Source organism: Caretta caretta, chromosome 1, assembly GCF_965140235.1.
Source record: "Caretta caretta isolate rCarCar2 chromosome 1, rCarCar1.hap1, whole genome shotgun sequence".
Taxonomy (NCBI): Eukaryota; Metazoa; Chordata; order Testudines; family Cheloniidae; genus Caretta; species Caretta caretta.
In genome coordinates, this window is record NC_134206.1 from 56,002,138 (window position 1) to 56,019,920 (window position 17,783).

A 17,783-nucleotide genomic window follows, 5' to 3' on the forward strand; every position below is an offset into this window, starting at 1 on the left:
TGCAAACACAGATCCAAGTCTAAACCATCACAAGCTGCAGGCTTAAGTGGGGGGAAAAAAAAAGCGCTTAAGAAGTGTTCCTGTCTCCAGCACTCAGACACCCAGCTCCCAAAGGGGTCTAAACCCCAAATAAAATCTGTTTTACACTGTATAAAGCTTATATAGGGTAAACTCAAATTGTTTGCCCTCTCTAACATGGATAGAGATATGCACAGCTGTTTGCTGCCCCAAGGTATTATTAATTAACTCAGAGTAAGTAAAAAGTGCTTTTAAATACAAAAAGTAGGATTTAAGTGATTCTAAGTAATGACAGAACAAATTACCAAGCCAAAAAAACCCACATGCAAATGTAAGCCTAATACAGTGAGGAGCTGAATACAGATAAAATCTCACTCAGATGTTTCAATAAGCTTCTTTCACAGACTAGACACCTCCCTAGTCTGGGCCCAATCCTTTCCCCTGGTACAGTCCTTGCTCCAGCTCAGGTGGTAGCTAGGGGATTTCTCATGACTGCAGCCCCCTTTGTTCTGTTCCACCCCCTTATATATCTTCTGCACAGGGCAGGAATCCTTTGTCCCTCTCTGGGTTCCCACCCCTCCTTCTCAATGGAAAAGCACCAGGTTAAAGATGGATTCCAGTTCAGACTACATGATCACATGTCACTGTAAGACTTCATTACCCACTTGGCAGCACACACTTATACAGGAAGACTTACAAGTAAACAGAACCATTTACAACCAAGTGTCCTGGTTAATGGGAACCATCAAGATTCCAAGCCACCATTAATGGCTCACACTTTGCATAAATTACAATAGGACCTCAGAGTTATATTTCATATTTCTAGTTTCTGATACATTTATACAAATAGGATGAACACACTCTGTAGATTATAAGCTTTGTAATGATACCTTACAAGAGACCTTTTGCATGAAGCATTTTCTAGATACATTACATTCACACTCATTAGCATATTTTCATAAAAGCATATAGAGTGCACCATCATAGGGTATATACCCTGAGGGTTCAGGTATACACGGCACTCTACCTCATCTCTAACAGGTTTTTTGCAGTGTTGGAAAACTGAGTGGACCCCGTAAAGCTTTCTTTGCTGGGAGCCAGAGTGCTTTGGAGATCACAGGTGTTGCATAACACCAGAGAGAAATCATTTTTAACACACACTACTTTCATTTACAGTGGCATGTGGAGTACATACTACTCCACATGCCACTGCTAGCATGTGTGTGTACAGCAGTGTAGACAGACACAGCTTAGGTGGGTAATTTGGGTATAACATTTTATAAACATTCAGGTGTTCGGGGTTCTTCCCTATACTCCCTTCAAAAACCAGACGTGCCAGACACTAGCAAGTTTTAGAAGGATTTATAAAGAGATGATAATAAGAGATAACATTTCTAAGCAATTAGATCACACACTTCTTACCTTGGGATTTTGTCTGCACCACTGAAGTCGGAGAAAGAATACACCATATTAATCAACAGGGTGCCCACGACAATCACCGCATCTAAAACATTCAGTTTGGACTTGAAATAATTGTTGAAGCTGAAATACAAAAGAAGGGAAGCAGAGACAAAATTAAGGGGGAGGAATATCTAAAAGTACTATGAGAAGTGTATTAGAGTGTATATTCCATATTGCTACAAAACATTGCTCATGGATGAATTGGTCCTCAATAGCCTGTTTGTTACTTCAATAGGAGTAAAACAGGTTTTTTTTAATCAATCCTTTACAAACCGCTGACTCCACTTAACACCAAGTCACATATACCAGTTCAAGTTGGGATTTGAATGAAGAGGGTAGGAGGGAATTCTTTTCAATTTTCCTTTTAAACACTCTTCCTATGAAGCCTACCAAAACTAGCCAACCCACATACCATGCTGCTGTACCACTCGGTATGCTACAATTGCAATGCTTTAAATCTCTTCTGGACAGCCAGGGCAGTTTGTATTTGTACTATTTCTGACAGTTTAGGACTATCTTCCGTTATCCTCGTGCAGAGGAGTACCAGAGTAATGCCTTTAGAATTAATGGGCCTATATAAGAACTCTGGTACTACCGCATTTTGCTCTCTACACAGACTGCATTTATTATTTTACCGCAGTAGCACCTAGAAGCCCTAGTCATTGTGCTATGCTCCACTGTGCTACTAACTGTTCAGACAGAACAAAGACAGTCCCAGCCCCAGAGAGCTTAAAGTCATGCTAAGAGTATTCATGAACCGTGCTTCCCAGTTACCTGAACAAACCAATGAATAAGAGTGCTAGTCACTGCAGATAATGAATGACTTGCCAGTGTTAGGGACCAGCACTGGGAACTTCACAGGACCGATTCTGGCCTCACACTGGTGAGTCAGGAGTAACTGCACTGGTGGTTACCCCAGCGTAAGTGAATTCAGAATCAGCCACCACATATCCACTGTGCAGATTCTTTAGAAGTCAGTGTACATTTTTAAGGTGTCCCTATACAAAGATGTCTTGCTGAATTTTCAGGCCCTTGGGCATTAACCTTACCCCTCAACAAACACTCGCAGGAGAACATCCACGAGAAAGAAGAGCGCTATTGCCAAGGAAACGCCTTCCAGGGTCTCTCTTATGCTCTTTTCCTTGTCACTAATAGCTAGGTCCACAATCACAAGAGCAATGTCCACAAAGATGAGTACAACACCAAATACTCTACGAAACAAAAAAAACAAAAAAGGCATCTCTCAAGAGGGAAAGTACGAAAGTATTACACCTCATTGCTTGATGTGCACAGTCAGTTGCTCACAATTTTCAAAATGAAAGCCACTTTTGTAAAGAAGTCTAGTATTCCCTTATTTTATGCCTGTTCTGAATTCTTCATGTTCCCCAGATATATGTTTTAGTAACTACTTTTCCTCTTAAAAAGAGAGGGAGACATATTTGCTAAGCCTGTTGGGAAATGCAGCACCCTCTGAAGGCTGCACAAGCCTTCATTCACACTGTAGCTGCCAAGAGAGCATGGCCAACCACGCTGTGGCAATTTAACCCATGCCAGGATGCAAGGATAACCTGTGGGACCATACTAGTGGGTGGTGTTAGGCTAAGAGCCCAGAGAAACAAAAGTTCTGTGTCCAGCAACCTCAAAGCTGCTTCATATTCTGTCAACATGCCAGCTTTAAACATGTATTCTGTAAAGACTGCTTAAACTGTCACAGCATGCACCACCTTCCCTCCCAATCAGGCCGAGTAATGTCCTTGTAGTAACTACAGCAGTTGCTCTAACATAGTATATTTTTGCTATATCAATACAGTTTAGCTGTTAGAAACAAGCAGAGCCACTACCATGTGACCAGCTAGCTCTCCAAGGACCACCTCTAGTCCAGGTGATGAATTAGGAGCCTCTGCACCATACCAACAACAAAGCAATAGAACGTTATATTTTGCTTACATTTCAGTCATCTACAATGATACCTAGAATTGTCTCTATAAATCCTAAAGAGATCTGAAGTTGCTGTGCATTAGATTTCCCTTCACAATGCAAAGGGAGTTTGCTTTATAAAAGCTCCTCAATGTATTCTGTAGAGCCAAATGCTTTTCAAAGGAACAAAACCAAAAAAAGATAGTTTGGAAGTTACTACTTTGTAGCAAACTGACTAGAACATATTTAACTAAACTTTCTACTTTATTTATATCTCCTATCAAAATCCGTGGCTGCATACAGGTTATGAATATATCCACACATACCTGAATCCAAATGACATCACAAATGGAGAAATCTTTTTCTTAATAGTACTGTTAAAAGAGGAATAGAGTCTAAAGTCAGTGACTACCAGATGCAATGGTAGACTTAAGCATTGATTAAAAATTACATTTAAGATTTGTTATTGCAAACTTGCCTGCACCTTTGCTGAATTTTAAGAGATACTTACAGATTCACTTGGAGAATGGGTATGAAAATATGATAGCATAGAGTCCTAGATAAACATGTAATCTTTGCATCTGAAGTGTTTTTTTTTTAAATGCACAAAAGCTTATGCCCAAAATACATCTGTTAGTCTTTAAGGCGCCACCAGACTCCTTGTTTTTATGTAATCTTTCTGTCAACTGGTGACAAGTAACAAAGGTGTCAAAGAGGATGACACCTCTTGGACCATAAAACCTAAGTGTGTGAACACACTCAGAAATGCAGCTTTATCCCCTTCTGTTTTGCTTGAATGTTCTATACACTTTCCTTTCATGCTAGGTTTTGAAAGATGTATACACACACACACACACACACACTAGTGATTGAGATTAACAGTTGGTACAAAAATTTTGTTAGAAGCCTTTAATTGCAGATTGTAAAGTTATTACAGATAGTAAATTGTAATTGAGCTGAAGATGCTACTAAGGCCATCCCATGTACACATTGAGCCAAAGTGACAGCAACTGATATTTGAATCTAGCCAAACCTCAGCCTGAAAGAAGGGCCTTCTACCTTTAGTGCCATTGTACAAAGATATCAACATTGCATTCAGCTCAACTTGTTCCTCTCCAAACAAAAGTTCATGTATTCAAATGGTACAAGTAATTTTTAATCTTTGACTAAAAGTGGAAAAATTAGTAAGCAAATTTTAGTTTTCCTTCCCCCATAACTCACTACAACTGTAAGGTCCTGATTCTGTTGCATTACTCTGGTGTTATGAATGGAGTTACATTGGAAGCATCAGACTTGCAATGCATACTTCTGCTATTAAAAGCCATTAAAGTGATCAAGGAGTTTAAATGAATTCAGGATCCACTGTCATACTTAATAGATTTTTCACTTTTCTGAATTGCCACATTGGACAAAGCTCCTAGCTGAATAAGCTTTGCTTTGTTCTTTCTACTGTACATTCTCCAAGACTGAATGCAGAATCTGTCCAGATCAGAGTATTTTATGTTCGCAATGCACATTTTTGAAACTCTAGAGTCGTTGATAATATTGTAAATCTCAGACATGGTTTGTCAGTAGGTATTTGTACTTTATGTATTTCAGACCAATTAGCTTGCCAGAAGGAATATTTTTGATTTCTCTCTATCAAGTGGACTCTGAGCCAGACAAGCTACATGCTTTATAAAAACAAATAAGATTGAAAGCAAATACATAGCAAAGTCTTCTGAATCTATGACATTAGGTTTCCTTACTAAGCAATGACCTACTGAGCTCCTTTTTGACATTTCAGCAAGCCATGCTTCCTTCTCAATTTTGGCTTGGGAAACTGCACTAGACAGTTTATTTTGCCCAGCAAAGATTAGAACAACTTTAACTTACCGGGAGCAAGTGTCTGGTTCATTATCCTCAATGCAGCCATCATCAATCTTTATGCTTGGCTCCCCTGTCTTTTGAAAGCTGCCAAAAAATGACAAATCAGACTAGGTCATAGATGGCTGCCCTGCACGTTCAGCTCCTGTGCACTAAAAGGGATGCTCCACTCAGGTCAAGTAAGAGCTGGGACACCACCAGGGGCTAGAGCAGGGGTTCTTAAACTGGAGGTTGTGACCCCTCAGGGGGTTATGAGGTTATTACGGGGAGGAGAGGGGGCCTATGAGCTGTCAGCCTCTACCCCAAGCCCTGCTTTGCTGCCAGCATTTATAATAGCGTAAAATATATTTTAAAAATGTGTTTAGGAGGGGGTTTCACACAGCAAGTTTGAGTGTAAGAGGTCACCAATACAAAAGTTTAAGAATCACTGGGTTAGAGTGTGCGCAAAACTCAGTAAGGAAGGGGCAATGCTCCAGAAGCAGGAGATTTCCTGGGAAAGGCAGCCCTGAAAAGTAGTGCTCAGAGCACAAAAGAATCCTGCCATAAGTCCTGAAGCAGGAACAACTGAGAAAGGCAAAGGGGAAATCTCCTGGGATCTGTAGGCCAGGGTAGTCTTTAAAATGGTTTTTAAAATGGTCTTTTTTTTAAGGGTAGTCTTAAGTGTGGCAGTCAGTCTTGTGTGCTGGATCCAGCCAGCACCTCTCACACACTTTTCCCCCCAAACAAGGATATTAGGACTACACCTGTTTGAGTGCTGCTCACAGCAAAAGACAAAATGAGAGGGGCTGGCATTGGCATTTGGTGAGATCTTACCTCTTCACTGAGCATCACTTCAGCCAAAGGGACTTTACTAGGCTAAGTTAGCAGTTTAGCACATGTGGCTAAGACAACATTAGAGGCAGAGTTGTTCCATAGGATCCTTCACTATTTCAGAATTGAAAAATAGTGAAGGATCCTATAAAACATGCATTAAGAGATCAAAATAGTCTCCCTCCTCCCCACTGAATACTTCAATTTTATTTTAATCTAGTTTGATACAGAGTCTCAGGGAAGGTCACTAAAGACTGAGATAATGCTGCTAGATGGTGATCACTTGCTAGTATTTCAAGTGAGCAGCTTTCAAAATCTATTCCCTAGAGCAGGGGTCGGCAACCTTTCAGAAGTGTGCGCTGAGTCTTCATTTATTCACTTTAATTTAAGGTTTTGTGTGCCAGTAATACAGGTTAACATTTTTAGACGGTCTCTCTCTATAAGTCTATTATTATATAACTAAACTATTGTTGTATGTAAAGTAAACAAGGTTTTCAAAATGTTTAAGAAGCTTCATTTAAAAATTAAATTAAAATGCTGATCTTACGCCCCGGCCCGCTCAGCCTGCTGCCAGTCTGGGATTCTGTTCACCTAGGCCAGCAGCAGGCTGAGCAGGGCCTGTGCCCGGGACCCCGGCTGGCAAGGGGCTGGCAGCCAGAACCTCAGACCAGCAGCAGGCTGAGAGGGGCCGGTGGCCGGGACCCCAGACCAGCAGTGGGCTGAGCGGCTCAGCCTGCTGCTGGTCTGGGGTTCTGTCCGCTGGCTCCTGCCAGCCAGGGTCCCAGCTGCTGGCTCTGCTCAGCCCGCTGCCGGTCTGGGATCCCGGCCCTGCCCACATAGAGTGGGTACCTTCTCCCTCATTCTAGCCCATTCTCTTCCTCTCTGTCTGCACTTAGCTAAGAGTGGGAATGCATGGAGCACAGTGCTGGGGGTGAAGGAGCAGGCTGGGGTGTAGGGTGTGGCCAGGAGCTAGAATGAGGGAGGGGGCTCAGGGTTGGGGCACGAGGTTTGGGTGTGGAGTACTGTCAAATATAAAGGAAAGGGTAAACCCCTTTAAAATCCCTCCTGGCCAGAGGAAAACTCCTCTCACCTGTAAAGGGTTAAGAAGCTAAAGGTAACCTCGCTGGCACCTGACCAAAATGACCAATTAGGAGACAAGATACTTTCAAAAGCTGGGAGGAGAGAGAGAAACAAAGGGTCTGTATGTCTGTCTATATGCTGCTGTTGCTGGGGATAGACCAGGAATGGAGTCTTAGAACTTTTAGTAAGTAATCTAGCTAGGTATGTGTTAGATTAGGATTTCTTTAAATGGCTGAGAAAAGAATTGTGCTGAATAGAATAACTATTTCTGTCTGTGTATCTTTTTGTAACTTAAGGTTATGCCTAGAGGGATTTTCTATGTTTTGAATCTAATTACCCTGCAAGGTATCTACCATCCTGATTTTACAGAGGGGATTTCTTTACTTCTATTTCTATTAAAAGTCTTCTTGTAAGAAAACAATGCTTTTTCATTGTTCTCAGATCCAAGGGTTTGGGTCTGCAGTCACCTAGGCAAATTGGTGAGGCTTTTTACCAAACCCTGTCCAGGAAGTGGGGTATAAGGTTTTGGGAAGTATTTTGGGGGGAAAGATGTTTCCAAACAGCTCTTCCCCAGTAACCAGTATTAGTTTGGTGGTAACGGCCAATCCAAGGAAAAAGGGTGGAATATTTTGTACCTTGGGGGAGTTTTTGACCTAAGCTGGTAAAGATAAGCTTAAAAGGCTTTCATGCAGGTCCCCACATCTGTACCCTAGCGTTCAGAGTGGGGAAGGAACCTTGACAAGTACTTACCTGAGCAGCTCCCATTTGGTGTGAGGGGTGCAGGTAGGAATGTGTGGGGGGGTGCAGGAGTTCCCATTTGGTGCTCAGGGTGGGGGTGAGAGGTATGTGTGGAGGTGCAGGAGTCAAGGCAGGGGGGCTGGGTACGTGTGGGGGTGCTGGCGTCAAGGCTGGGATGGTGTGAGGGGGGTGCCAGAGACAGGGCAGAGGGCTGGGGTTGTGGGCATGCTCCCAGCTTCCTGCCCTGAGCAGCTCTCGGCAGGGGGCTGGAGGGAATATGCCCTGATTCCACCTGCCCTTGCCCACCTCTTCTCCGCCTCCTCCCCAGAGCAGCGAGCATGCTGCCCCTCTGCTTCTCCCCCTCCTGCTCAAGGGCCATCAGCTGATCAGCGGCAGGGAGGGAGAGGAGGAGGGGCAAGAACCCAGCATGCTGGGGGAAGAGGCAGGGGAGGGGGAAGCTTGCCTGCCCTGCAGCAGCAGCAGGCAGGACCAAGCTTCTTCTCTCCCCACTGCTGCTGCAGGGGCAGGGTGAAGAGTGGGCGAGGGCAGGAACGATTTTTAATGGCATGCTGCTGCCTGCTGGGATCCTGGCCTGGGTTCGGCAGTGGGCTGAGCAGGGCTGGTGGCTGGGACCCAGCAGGCAGCAGCGTGCCATTAAAATCAGCTCGCATGCCATCTTTGGCACGCGTGCCATAAGTTGCTGACCCCTACCCTAGCATATATGTATCACAGGGAACAAGTACTAAATGGCTGTGCAGACCAAGCTAACTTCTGAACCCTAGAAGTGAGGTCTACTGCTTCTGTTTTGATATCTGAGGAATCTTGCACTATTATATTGTATAATTTGACCCCACATCTCTAATATTAAGTCAACTACTGTAAAAGCAGCTTCAGCTAAAGAGTGCAGGAAATTACTCCATCCAAACTCATTCAGCTGTGCCTACATATTAATAGGACAAGCCTACATACCTCTACAAGTCACATGCATAGCATAGACTCTGGCCTTGTTTGCAGGAGAAACTTACTGGTTTAATATAACTAAACCAATTTAAGAACTGATGTTAAACCAGTGAGACTCAGGAAGGCAAAGCCTTAACCCTGAATTTCCAAGTTCCTGCCAGTTTAAGGTTGGCCCTTATGTACAATTTGAGTTGCTTTTTATTTTATGTGCACAAAGCAGGTTAGATCCTCAGCCCAGGAGTATTACAGAAGCAATCTACTCAACCTGTAGAGGTACGCGTTCATACATTCACTGAGAAGTACCCTAAAAGGAGCAGTACTAAGAAGATTTCCCTACATCAGCAGAAAATGGTGACCATGATGCTAAGTCTCAAGAGAGTGTATGGAGTTACTTAAGGATGACAGAATTCTAGGGTACAATCCATGAACATAGTTAGGCACCTAAGTCCATTTGTCCAGGTGCCATTGCAATCCCTAGGCACCTAAATTCAATTAGTGCCTAAATTTTTTACAGTAGAAGTTCCCTAGGCATCTATGTTCCTGCTGCTGGGTGGCTGAACTGCTGCCTCCTGCTAGGCGCCTGCATGCCGAAGGGCAAATAATGAACTAGGGAAAATAGGTGTTTGATTGTTTGCATGCGGAGCCCAATTCAGTAGCTGTGCTCAGAGGCTGCCTGCTGGATCAGTCCCCTCAGGAAAGTTCACACAAAACAGCTGGGGGTGAGATGAGAAGACTAGGAGATAAGGTACTCAGGTGGGAGTCCCCCAGTTCAAGCTGTCCTCCTGCCACCTGAAGGGGAGAAGGGATCAGAACAGGATCTGCCACCTTGCAGGTGAGTGCCGTAACCACTAAGTCAGAGTAATTCTAGCTTTTGTGGCCCAATTAATATTTAAAGTAGAACAGCTTCAACAGGAGAGATTGAGACCCACATCAGAATAGTCTATAGCTTATTAGGTAGGGCACTCACCTGAGAGGTGGCTGGTCCCTGTTCCAATCCCTCCCTCTCCTTAGGGGGCTGGGACTTGAACTAGGGTCTCCCAGATTCTGGTGAGTACCCTAACCACTGCACTACAGGTTAAAAGGGCTGATTCCTCCTTCCCTTCCCCACTCTGCCCCAGCCTGGCTGTTTTACATGAATTCACCTGAGGTGCCTGATCCATTAGGTGGTCTCTGAATACAACACCTATATACCCTGGGTTCGTGAATCACAAGCAGAGACAAGTCTGAGCTGCAGGGAGGCCCCTATGTGAGAGGGGCAGGACTTAGGTCACAACCTGTCACAGTACCACCACGAGATCAAATGTCATGAGTCAGACCCCTCCCCAGAATCAGGAGATCTAAAAAAGATTAGTGTGGTTTTTTTTTTAGATCAGTCTTGATTTTTTAACTTCCTCAGCCCATCCCCAGGGTGTGGGCATGTGACAATTAGTGGTACCCACTCTCCAACATGTATTGGATAAGGTGATTTTGGCCCCTGCTGCAGGAGCTCTCACCCAGATCCCCCTCAATTCAGCCCCTGCCAGTTCAGTCCCCTAGCCCTATCTTCCCCTACTGCACTCAGTTTACCCTCCCAGCATTCACCCCATCTGCTCAGAATCCACTATCAATACAGCCCCTCCACCCCATCAACCCTCCCCATCCTCACTTCAGCCCCCCAGCAGCCTCCAGGCCAGAGTACAGCCCTCCCAGCCTCACCTCGGCTGCTCTTAGGGCTCTGGCCTTCAGCCTGACACTGGACGGACAGTGAGTACTATGTAAAATTAAGCCTCACTCATGATCTCAGGATAGAGCTCTCAAACACCATGGCTAGGGGAAAAAATCCTGATGCTTGAGAGTTCTATTGCAAGGTCATGAGTGAGGCTTAATTTTACTTAGTAACTGTCTCTCCTGATAATTTTCCATGAGTTGGCCTGTCTCATCTCCCACTGGATAGCTTAGGTGGCTCCCCATCCAGCATGCTGGCTTTGTGGACTGCATTCTCAGGTGCCTCTCTCTCCCCTGCAGTGCTGTGTACAGGAGCTTAGGTGGCTAACTCAAGCTTTGTGGATCACAATGTTGTTCTTGTGATTTTCTAGGTGCCTAAAACGTAGGCATTGCAATACTGAGTGTCATGACACTTAAGTCCCTTTGGGGATGCCACCCCAAGAGAACCATTGTGAGAAGAAGGGTGAAGATAGATATTTCCATTGGCAAAGGAAAAAGCATCTGCATACTGAAGGAACCACTTGTGTATAAGATACAATAATGTATCCATTACCATTTTACTGGGTCAGCATTGTTTGCAGTAAAGATTTCAAGTGTCCATCAGCCATGAAACCACTCAAAGTTAGCAAAATAAGTTCTTGTATATCAGTACATGTCAGGGACTAAGGGCCTTGTAAATCAATCACTCCATTGACTACAAAAGAATCTGGGGAGTTAGTTTGTTGAATTCAAGTTATTTTATCCTGGTACTTTTCCTTCACAGCCCACCGCTAAGAAAAGGATATGCGGCCCAATAATGCCAGCTCACACTTTGGTTCACTTGCCTACTAATCACAGAGTTGTTCCAAAAGGCCCAAAACAGGAGTTAGGCGGAGTGGAAAGCAGATGGCTTATTCTTACTTTAGGTTGCTTTATCTTGATCAACCCTGTCCCCCCCCTTCAGTGGTCCCCACAAGTGGAGCTGGAGAGGGGAGAAGAACCACTACATGCATAGATCTGTTTTATGTTTATTTATACTAGGTCTCTGCAATTTCTTACCTGAAATGCAGGTAAGAGACACTATTTGGCACAATTTTATTTCTGGGATTCACATCAGAGTGCACTCCCAGGCCCCACAAGAGGGGCAGCTACTAGGACAAGAGTAGAAGTAGTAATTTACTGCAAAGACTACACATTTAATTGCTGCCCCAATGCCTAAGGAACAGGTTGCTCTGAAAAGCTTAGAATCAAGAGTGTTTAGAAGAAATGAGAATTAAGATCAGATCATTTACTAAAATTTCAGCCACATATTGTGTTTAGACAATAGTAAGTGTCTACAAGTAATTTTGGAACTAAGCATATTAAAGGGATGGCCAGACCTGGTAAGAAAATAAATGGTTGTGAAATTTCACCAAAAAAATTGATAACGTTTTCAGCCAGTTCCAGAAAGGGCACTGCAACATCCACACAGTTTTCTAATATATCACTATTTTAACACTTTACATAGTAATTAGTGTTAGAGATATTAAGTGATAACTCACCTATACATTGTTGCAGCTGCTCATTTTACTTATAACACTTGATTATTAATGCCTCACAGAAACGGGAAGCCACCATTAATCTTCAGAAGTAGCATTCCAAACAGACTCCATAAAGTGAATTCAAATTAATGTTTTTTAGCTTACTAGAGAATATGCATTTGCAAGCAATCCAGGAACCAGTTTAGAACCATTTTAGTACAGAGTACATGCTCAGAAAGCGCTGGCATTGCCTAGGTGCAGAACTATTTCGTCCAGTCAAAATGCCTAGTTCTTGTTACAGGAAGGAACTGTAGAGAGTGCATGAGTGCTTGCATCAGAAAAATTGTAGCACAGGAATGTTTCTGTGCAGAACAGGATACCAAACAGGAAAGGGAAAGACAGGAAGAACACTAATCAAACTAGTGCTAGAGTAGCACTTTTTAACCTCCCTAAAGATCTTTTCTGAATGGTCCATTTTATTACTTCCTTCTGAACAGAAACTTTAATAAAACAGACAAAGACAGAATAGCCTTAACATTTTATGCTCAAGTCAGGAATTTCAAAGGTTAAGAAATGCATAACTTTATGCAGAACCCAGTTTTGCCATTGTATAATACAGTCATGCAATTTTCAATCTCTGCTTAACTCTACATCTTTGTATAGTAAGTTGTCAGACCAGGGTGCTTTGCAGCAGCATTTCCTGGAATGCAGCATTTTAAAAAACCAGTCACCAATCAAGTTTACGTTTGTAGTGTATAAACACACAATGTGTTGCAGCAAATGTATTTTTGGATTGTTTGTTGTTAATTCATTGGAGTTAGTGCACTACCTTAAACTGACTTAATCCTTTCTGGCTAGACCCAGATCCAAGTATCTGTTTTGTTTAAGCAGTTTTTCCAATGCCTATGATTTTATTACAAGTCTAGCTGTTTCTGGCACTGTTCTCAAAGCCCCAGTTCCTGCATCATGTCATTAAAGAGTCTCAGCATTTATTTTAAGTACTTTGTACCCCTCACAGTTGTGAAGACTGAAGATGTGAACCTCAGTGATCAAAAGACAAAGGCAAAAAACCCTCCAATTTATTTAAAAGTTTGATTTAAGAGACAAGGTGGGTCCAATAAAAGATATTTTCTCACCAACTTCTGTTGGCGATAGAGAGCTTTTGAGCTTACAGAGCTCTTCTTCAGGGTCATGATTTCTGGACTCCTAGCACCTCAGCATGAAATGGGAAGATTTGGAGAGACAGGCAGTTGATAGGCAAGGATGGCAAATGTGGGTAGCCCAATGTGGAGCAAAGCACAGGATGGACTAAGATCTAAGGGGTTAGCAATACTGTTTAAGTTACTGCCATTTTCCCATTAATAAAATGGTGGTAAAATAGACATGAAAGAGCTGACAATCAGAACACATTCAACTACAGTCAAAAATGTCTTTGGCTATCATACAATTTAGTATCCAGTCAGGAATAGGTAATTTAGTTTTATTTGCGGGGTTTAAAATTGTTTAGAGTTTTCCATTTATGAGCATTTGTGCTGTTCATTTAAAGTTGGTATAGGGGCTGTTTGTACCCCATTGTGGAAAGTTCGATGCATGTCTTGTGCCTATACATTTACATATATGCCATATGCTTAAATATCACAGCAAAGGATGGACAAAGTTTTAAAAAATATTGTCTAATACTGTGACAAGATACCTCTGGTAGGCCATTAATCTTGCTACATGCCTTATTTATGTAGGTCCCAAATCAAGTTGATTAAGCATAGGGTTGCCAACTTTCTAACCCCAGAAAACTGAACACCCTTGCCCCCACCCTTTCCCCAAGCCCCCCCCGCCCCCATCCCCTCTCCCTCTGTTGCTTACTCTCCCCCACCCTCTCTCACATGCTCATTTTCACTGCAAGGCCCAAGCAGGCATATTTATTGCTTTGACAGATGTATTCTGCTACGTTCAGGTTTTATTGGTTATAGGATGCTAGAGCTGGCAGCAAAATAGTCAAGGGTAATTTTAAAAAAATTTTTAAAAAAATTCAAAGGTTTTCATGATTCTTTCCCTTCCCTCTTCCCATTTTTCTTAATCAGCTCCATGGTTTTTGCTCACTAAAGTTATTGTGTGGTCCTAATTCCACACACCATTACATTATCACAGCTGCAATGGGTCCATTAAAGGCCCACTCCCAAAGTCCAAATTCAAATCCAGAGCACAACTGCAGAAATGCACACCCGTCCAGATACCTATAAAAATAATCTGTAGAACAGGGGCTGGCAACCTTTATCATGCAGCCCATCAGGGTAATCCACTGGCAGGCTGCGAGGCATTTTGTTTATGTTGACCGTCCGCAAGCACGGCCCCCCGCAGCTCCCAGTTCCCTTTTCTTTTAAAGGCTTATGAAATGAATACATACATTTCATGTCCTCAATTTGTGTGCATGCAAGCCAGCAAAAGGAATACAAGTCAGAGTTAGGCTGCAAATTTTATTCACACAAAGGTATACACATGCAGCAATACACCCACCTTCCTACACAAAGGCACAGTCTCCTACACGCATACAATGCACACACGCACACTTGCCTATGCAGAGACTTTCATACATTTTTCCAGGGGCTGCCTAAATCCTCCCTTCCTGGATGGGCTGGAGGGGAAAGATGGGGGATGGGGAGGAGGAGAGAGGGTGGGGAAGGAAAAAGGCCAAGGACAAGAGCAGGGTGGGGGTTAGGAGGTATGTGAGGCAGATGGGGATGCAGAAGGCTACAAGTGCATGAGATGTGGGGGACACAGGGGTGTATAGGGACTTAATGGAAGTGCAGCAGTGTATGGAGGTGAATGGGGTACAGGGGGTGGGGGTAGCAGCTCTGGGAGGAGAAGAGGAAGGGTGGGAGAGTGCTGTTAGGAGTACAGGGCTGGGATGAGTAGATGTGGGGGGCAAGATGGGATAGGGGAGGGATGCAAGGATGGGGGTGCAGGGGGATTGGGACATGGAGGGATGCAATGATGCGGGTGCAGCCCCGTTCCCAGCAATCTGAGATGGGGATACACATACCTCCAACTCCTGGGTGCCAGCAATAGGGCAACAGCCCGCGGTTCGCAGTAGGACACATGCCACAGCTCATGCCCAGCCACACGAGAAGCACAAGGAGAAGAGGACCGGGCAGCAGTAGGAGAGGTGCAGGCCACACAAGCCCTCAACAGCTGCCTGCTGAGCTCTCACAGCACTAGTTCCTCCCCTGCCCTGACCCAGCCAATGGGAGCTGCGCCCACAGGCAGGGCAGCACACAGACCCCCTCCACCCCCCAGCAGCCCCTAAAGCTAGGAGCTGAACATGCCAGCTGCTTCTGGATTCAGGAGCTGCACGGCACTAGCAGTGAGCCTGCCAGCCCCGCAGTGGTGCTGCAAACTGGACATTCAAAGCCTGGTCAGCGGTGCGGACTGGAGCTGTCAGGATTTCTTTTCCATCAGGTGTCCTGGTCCAAAACTGGACACCTGATCACCCTACTTAAGCATATGCATAGCTCAAGATCCACAAAGGCACTTAGGTGCCTAAGCTCCAGATGTAGGCACCTAAATCCCAGTTTTGGATCCACAAAACTCCTGCTGAACCCTATAGATGCATAAACTTGCTCAGCACCTAAAGTTTTGCAGTAAAAGTCCCTCAGGAACCTGTGTTTCTGCCTCTGAGCGTGTGCCCAGCTGCCAGGTGCCTACCTCCTGCCTAAACCACAGAGCAACTTACAAACCAAATCAGAGAATACAGGCATTTACCTACCTAACTCATGTGCGGGGCCCAATCTGGTAGGTGTGCTCAGGGACTTGCCTAGACTGGTATGTTTCCCCTGTGATCACCATCTTCGCAATATTTCAACGAAGTGAGAGGGAGGCTACATGGAGTCTCTGCCAAAAGCTATTAACACAGGTTGTCATGGTTATTGTGGGATGTCTAGACAAGATGCGGGCGTTGGCCTTCACACAGCACAAAAGGAGGCAAGAGAAAGACCCTGAAGGAGGGAACCATTGGGGTGAACTGAAGGTAACAAAACACCCTGGTTATTAAATGAGACAGTCTGGAACTGCAAAATTGGAGAAAAGGGTATATGGGGGGGGGAGGAGAAAGGGGATGCAGGGAGGAAATATAGTTGCTTATATAAGACAAAAAAAACTTAATATCGGGATGTCTGGTCACCCTACACATGAAAGATGTATCCCAGCTCTCTCGACTGGAGAAGTGCTGTATGGATTAACGCTGGGTGAGAAATACCTTATTAATTGGTTAGTATAGGCTCTAGAGTGCATTTTATGTTTGCCTTATCTGTAACCATATGTTTCCAGTCCTTACACTTGCTTCTATTTGAATCTTTTATCTTAAGCTTTGTCAAATAAACTTCTATTTAGTTTTATTATAAAACACATCTAAGTGCTGCGTGCTAAGGACAGCATTGAACGGAGGTGAAGCTAGTGAACGAGGGGCACTGCTTCCACAGAGGCAGCCAATCTGTGTGCATTGTGAGGGTCCAGAAGTTGAGGGACTGGGCACTTGAGTGGGATGTAGAGACAGGTTGGAGGGATCTGTCCCTGGAGCCAAAGCAGAACACTGGGAGTTAACTATTGCCATAGATTTAGAATCATAGAATATCAGGGTTGGAAGGGACCTCAGGAGGTCATCTAGTCCAACCCCCTGCTCAAAGCAGGACCAATCCCCAACTAAATCATCCCAGCCAGGGCTTTCTCAAGCCTGACCTTAAAAATATCTAAGGAGGGAGATTCCACCACCTCCCTAGGTAAGGTATTCCAGTGTTTCACCACCCTCCTAGTGAAAAAGTTTTTCCTAATATCCAACCTAAACCTCCCCCACTGCAACCTAAGACCATTACTCCTTGTTCTGTCATCTGCTACCACGGAGATGAGTCTAGATCCATCCTCTTTGGAACCCCCTTTCAGGTAGTTGAAAGCAGCTATCAAATTCCCCCTCATTCTTCTCTTCCACAGACTAAACAATCCCAGTTCCCTCAGCCTCTCCTCATAAGTCATGTGTTCCAGTCCCCTAATCATTTTTGTTGCCCTCCGCTGGACTCTTTCCAATTTTTCCACATCCTTCTTGTAGTGTGGGGCCCAAAACTGGACACAGTACTCCAGAGGAGGCCTCACCAATGTTGAATAGAGGGGAACGATCACATCCCTCGATCTGCTGGCAATGCCCCTACTTATACATCCCAAAATGCCATTAGCCTTCTTGGCAACAAGGGCACACTGTTGACTCATATCTAGCTTCTCGACCACTGTAACCCCTAGGTCCTTTTCTGCAAAACTGCTGCCTAGCCATTTGGTCCCTAGTCTGTAGCAGTGCATGGGATTCTTCCGTCCTAAGTGCAGGACTCTGCACTTGTCCTTGTTGAACTTCAGATTTCTTTTGGCCCAATCCTATTCCTACCCTCCAGCGTATCTACCTCTCCTCCCAGTTTAGGGTCATCTGCAAACTTGCAGAGGGTGCAATCCACACCATCCTCCAGATCATTTATGAAGATATTGAACAAAACCGGCCCCAGGACCGACCCTTGGGGCACTCCACTTGATACTGGTTGCCAACTGGACATGGAGCCATTGATCACTACCTGTTGAGCCTGACAATCTAGCCAACTTTCTATCCACCTTATAGTCAATTCATCCAGCCCATACTTCTTTAACTTGCTGGCAAGAATACTGTGGGAGACCATCAAAAGCTTTGCTAAAGTCAAGGAACAA

The 17,783-nt window shown here is 44.3% G+C and overlaps 1 protein-coding gene across 6 annotated transcripts in view; it reads right to left on the reverse strand.

Moving 5' to 3' along the window:
- The window catches only part of LOC125636078 (phosphatidylinositol 3,4,5-trisphosphate 3-phosphatase TPTE2), a 42,550-nt gene that overhangs the window by 18,196 nt on the left and 6,571 nt on the right, over window positions 1–17,783 (reverse strand). For 3 of the 6 annotated variants that reach the window (XM_075128205.1, XM_048848650.2, XM_048848640.2), the window contains exons 3-6: window positions 5,272–5,349; window positions 3,723–3,770; window positions 2,529–2,690; window positions 1,441–1,560 (exon numbers count right to left, since the gene is read on the reverse strand). In XM_075128205.1, coding sequence (XP_074984306.1) covers window positions 1,441–1,560; window positions 2,529–2,690; window positions 3,723–3,770; window positions 5,272–5,349 — 408 coding nt within the window. Of the gene's footprint in view, window positions 1–1,440; window positions 1,561–2,528; window positions 2,691–3,722; window positions 3,771–5,271; window positions 5,350–12,074; window positions 12,405–15,813; window positions 15,906–17,783 lie in introns of those variants that run through there. The other 3 variants (XM_048848664.2, XM_048848655.2, XM_075128223.1) reach the window with 3 other exon arrangements.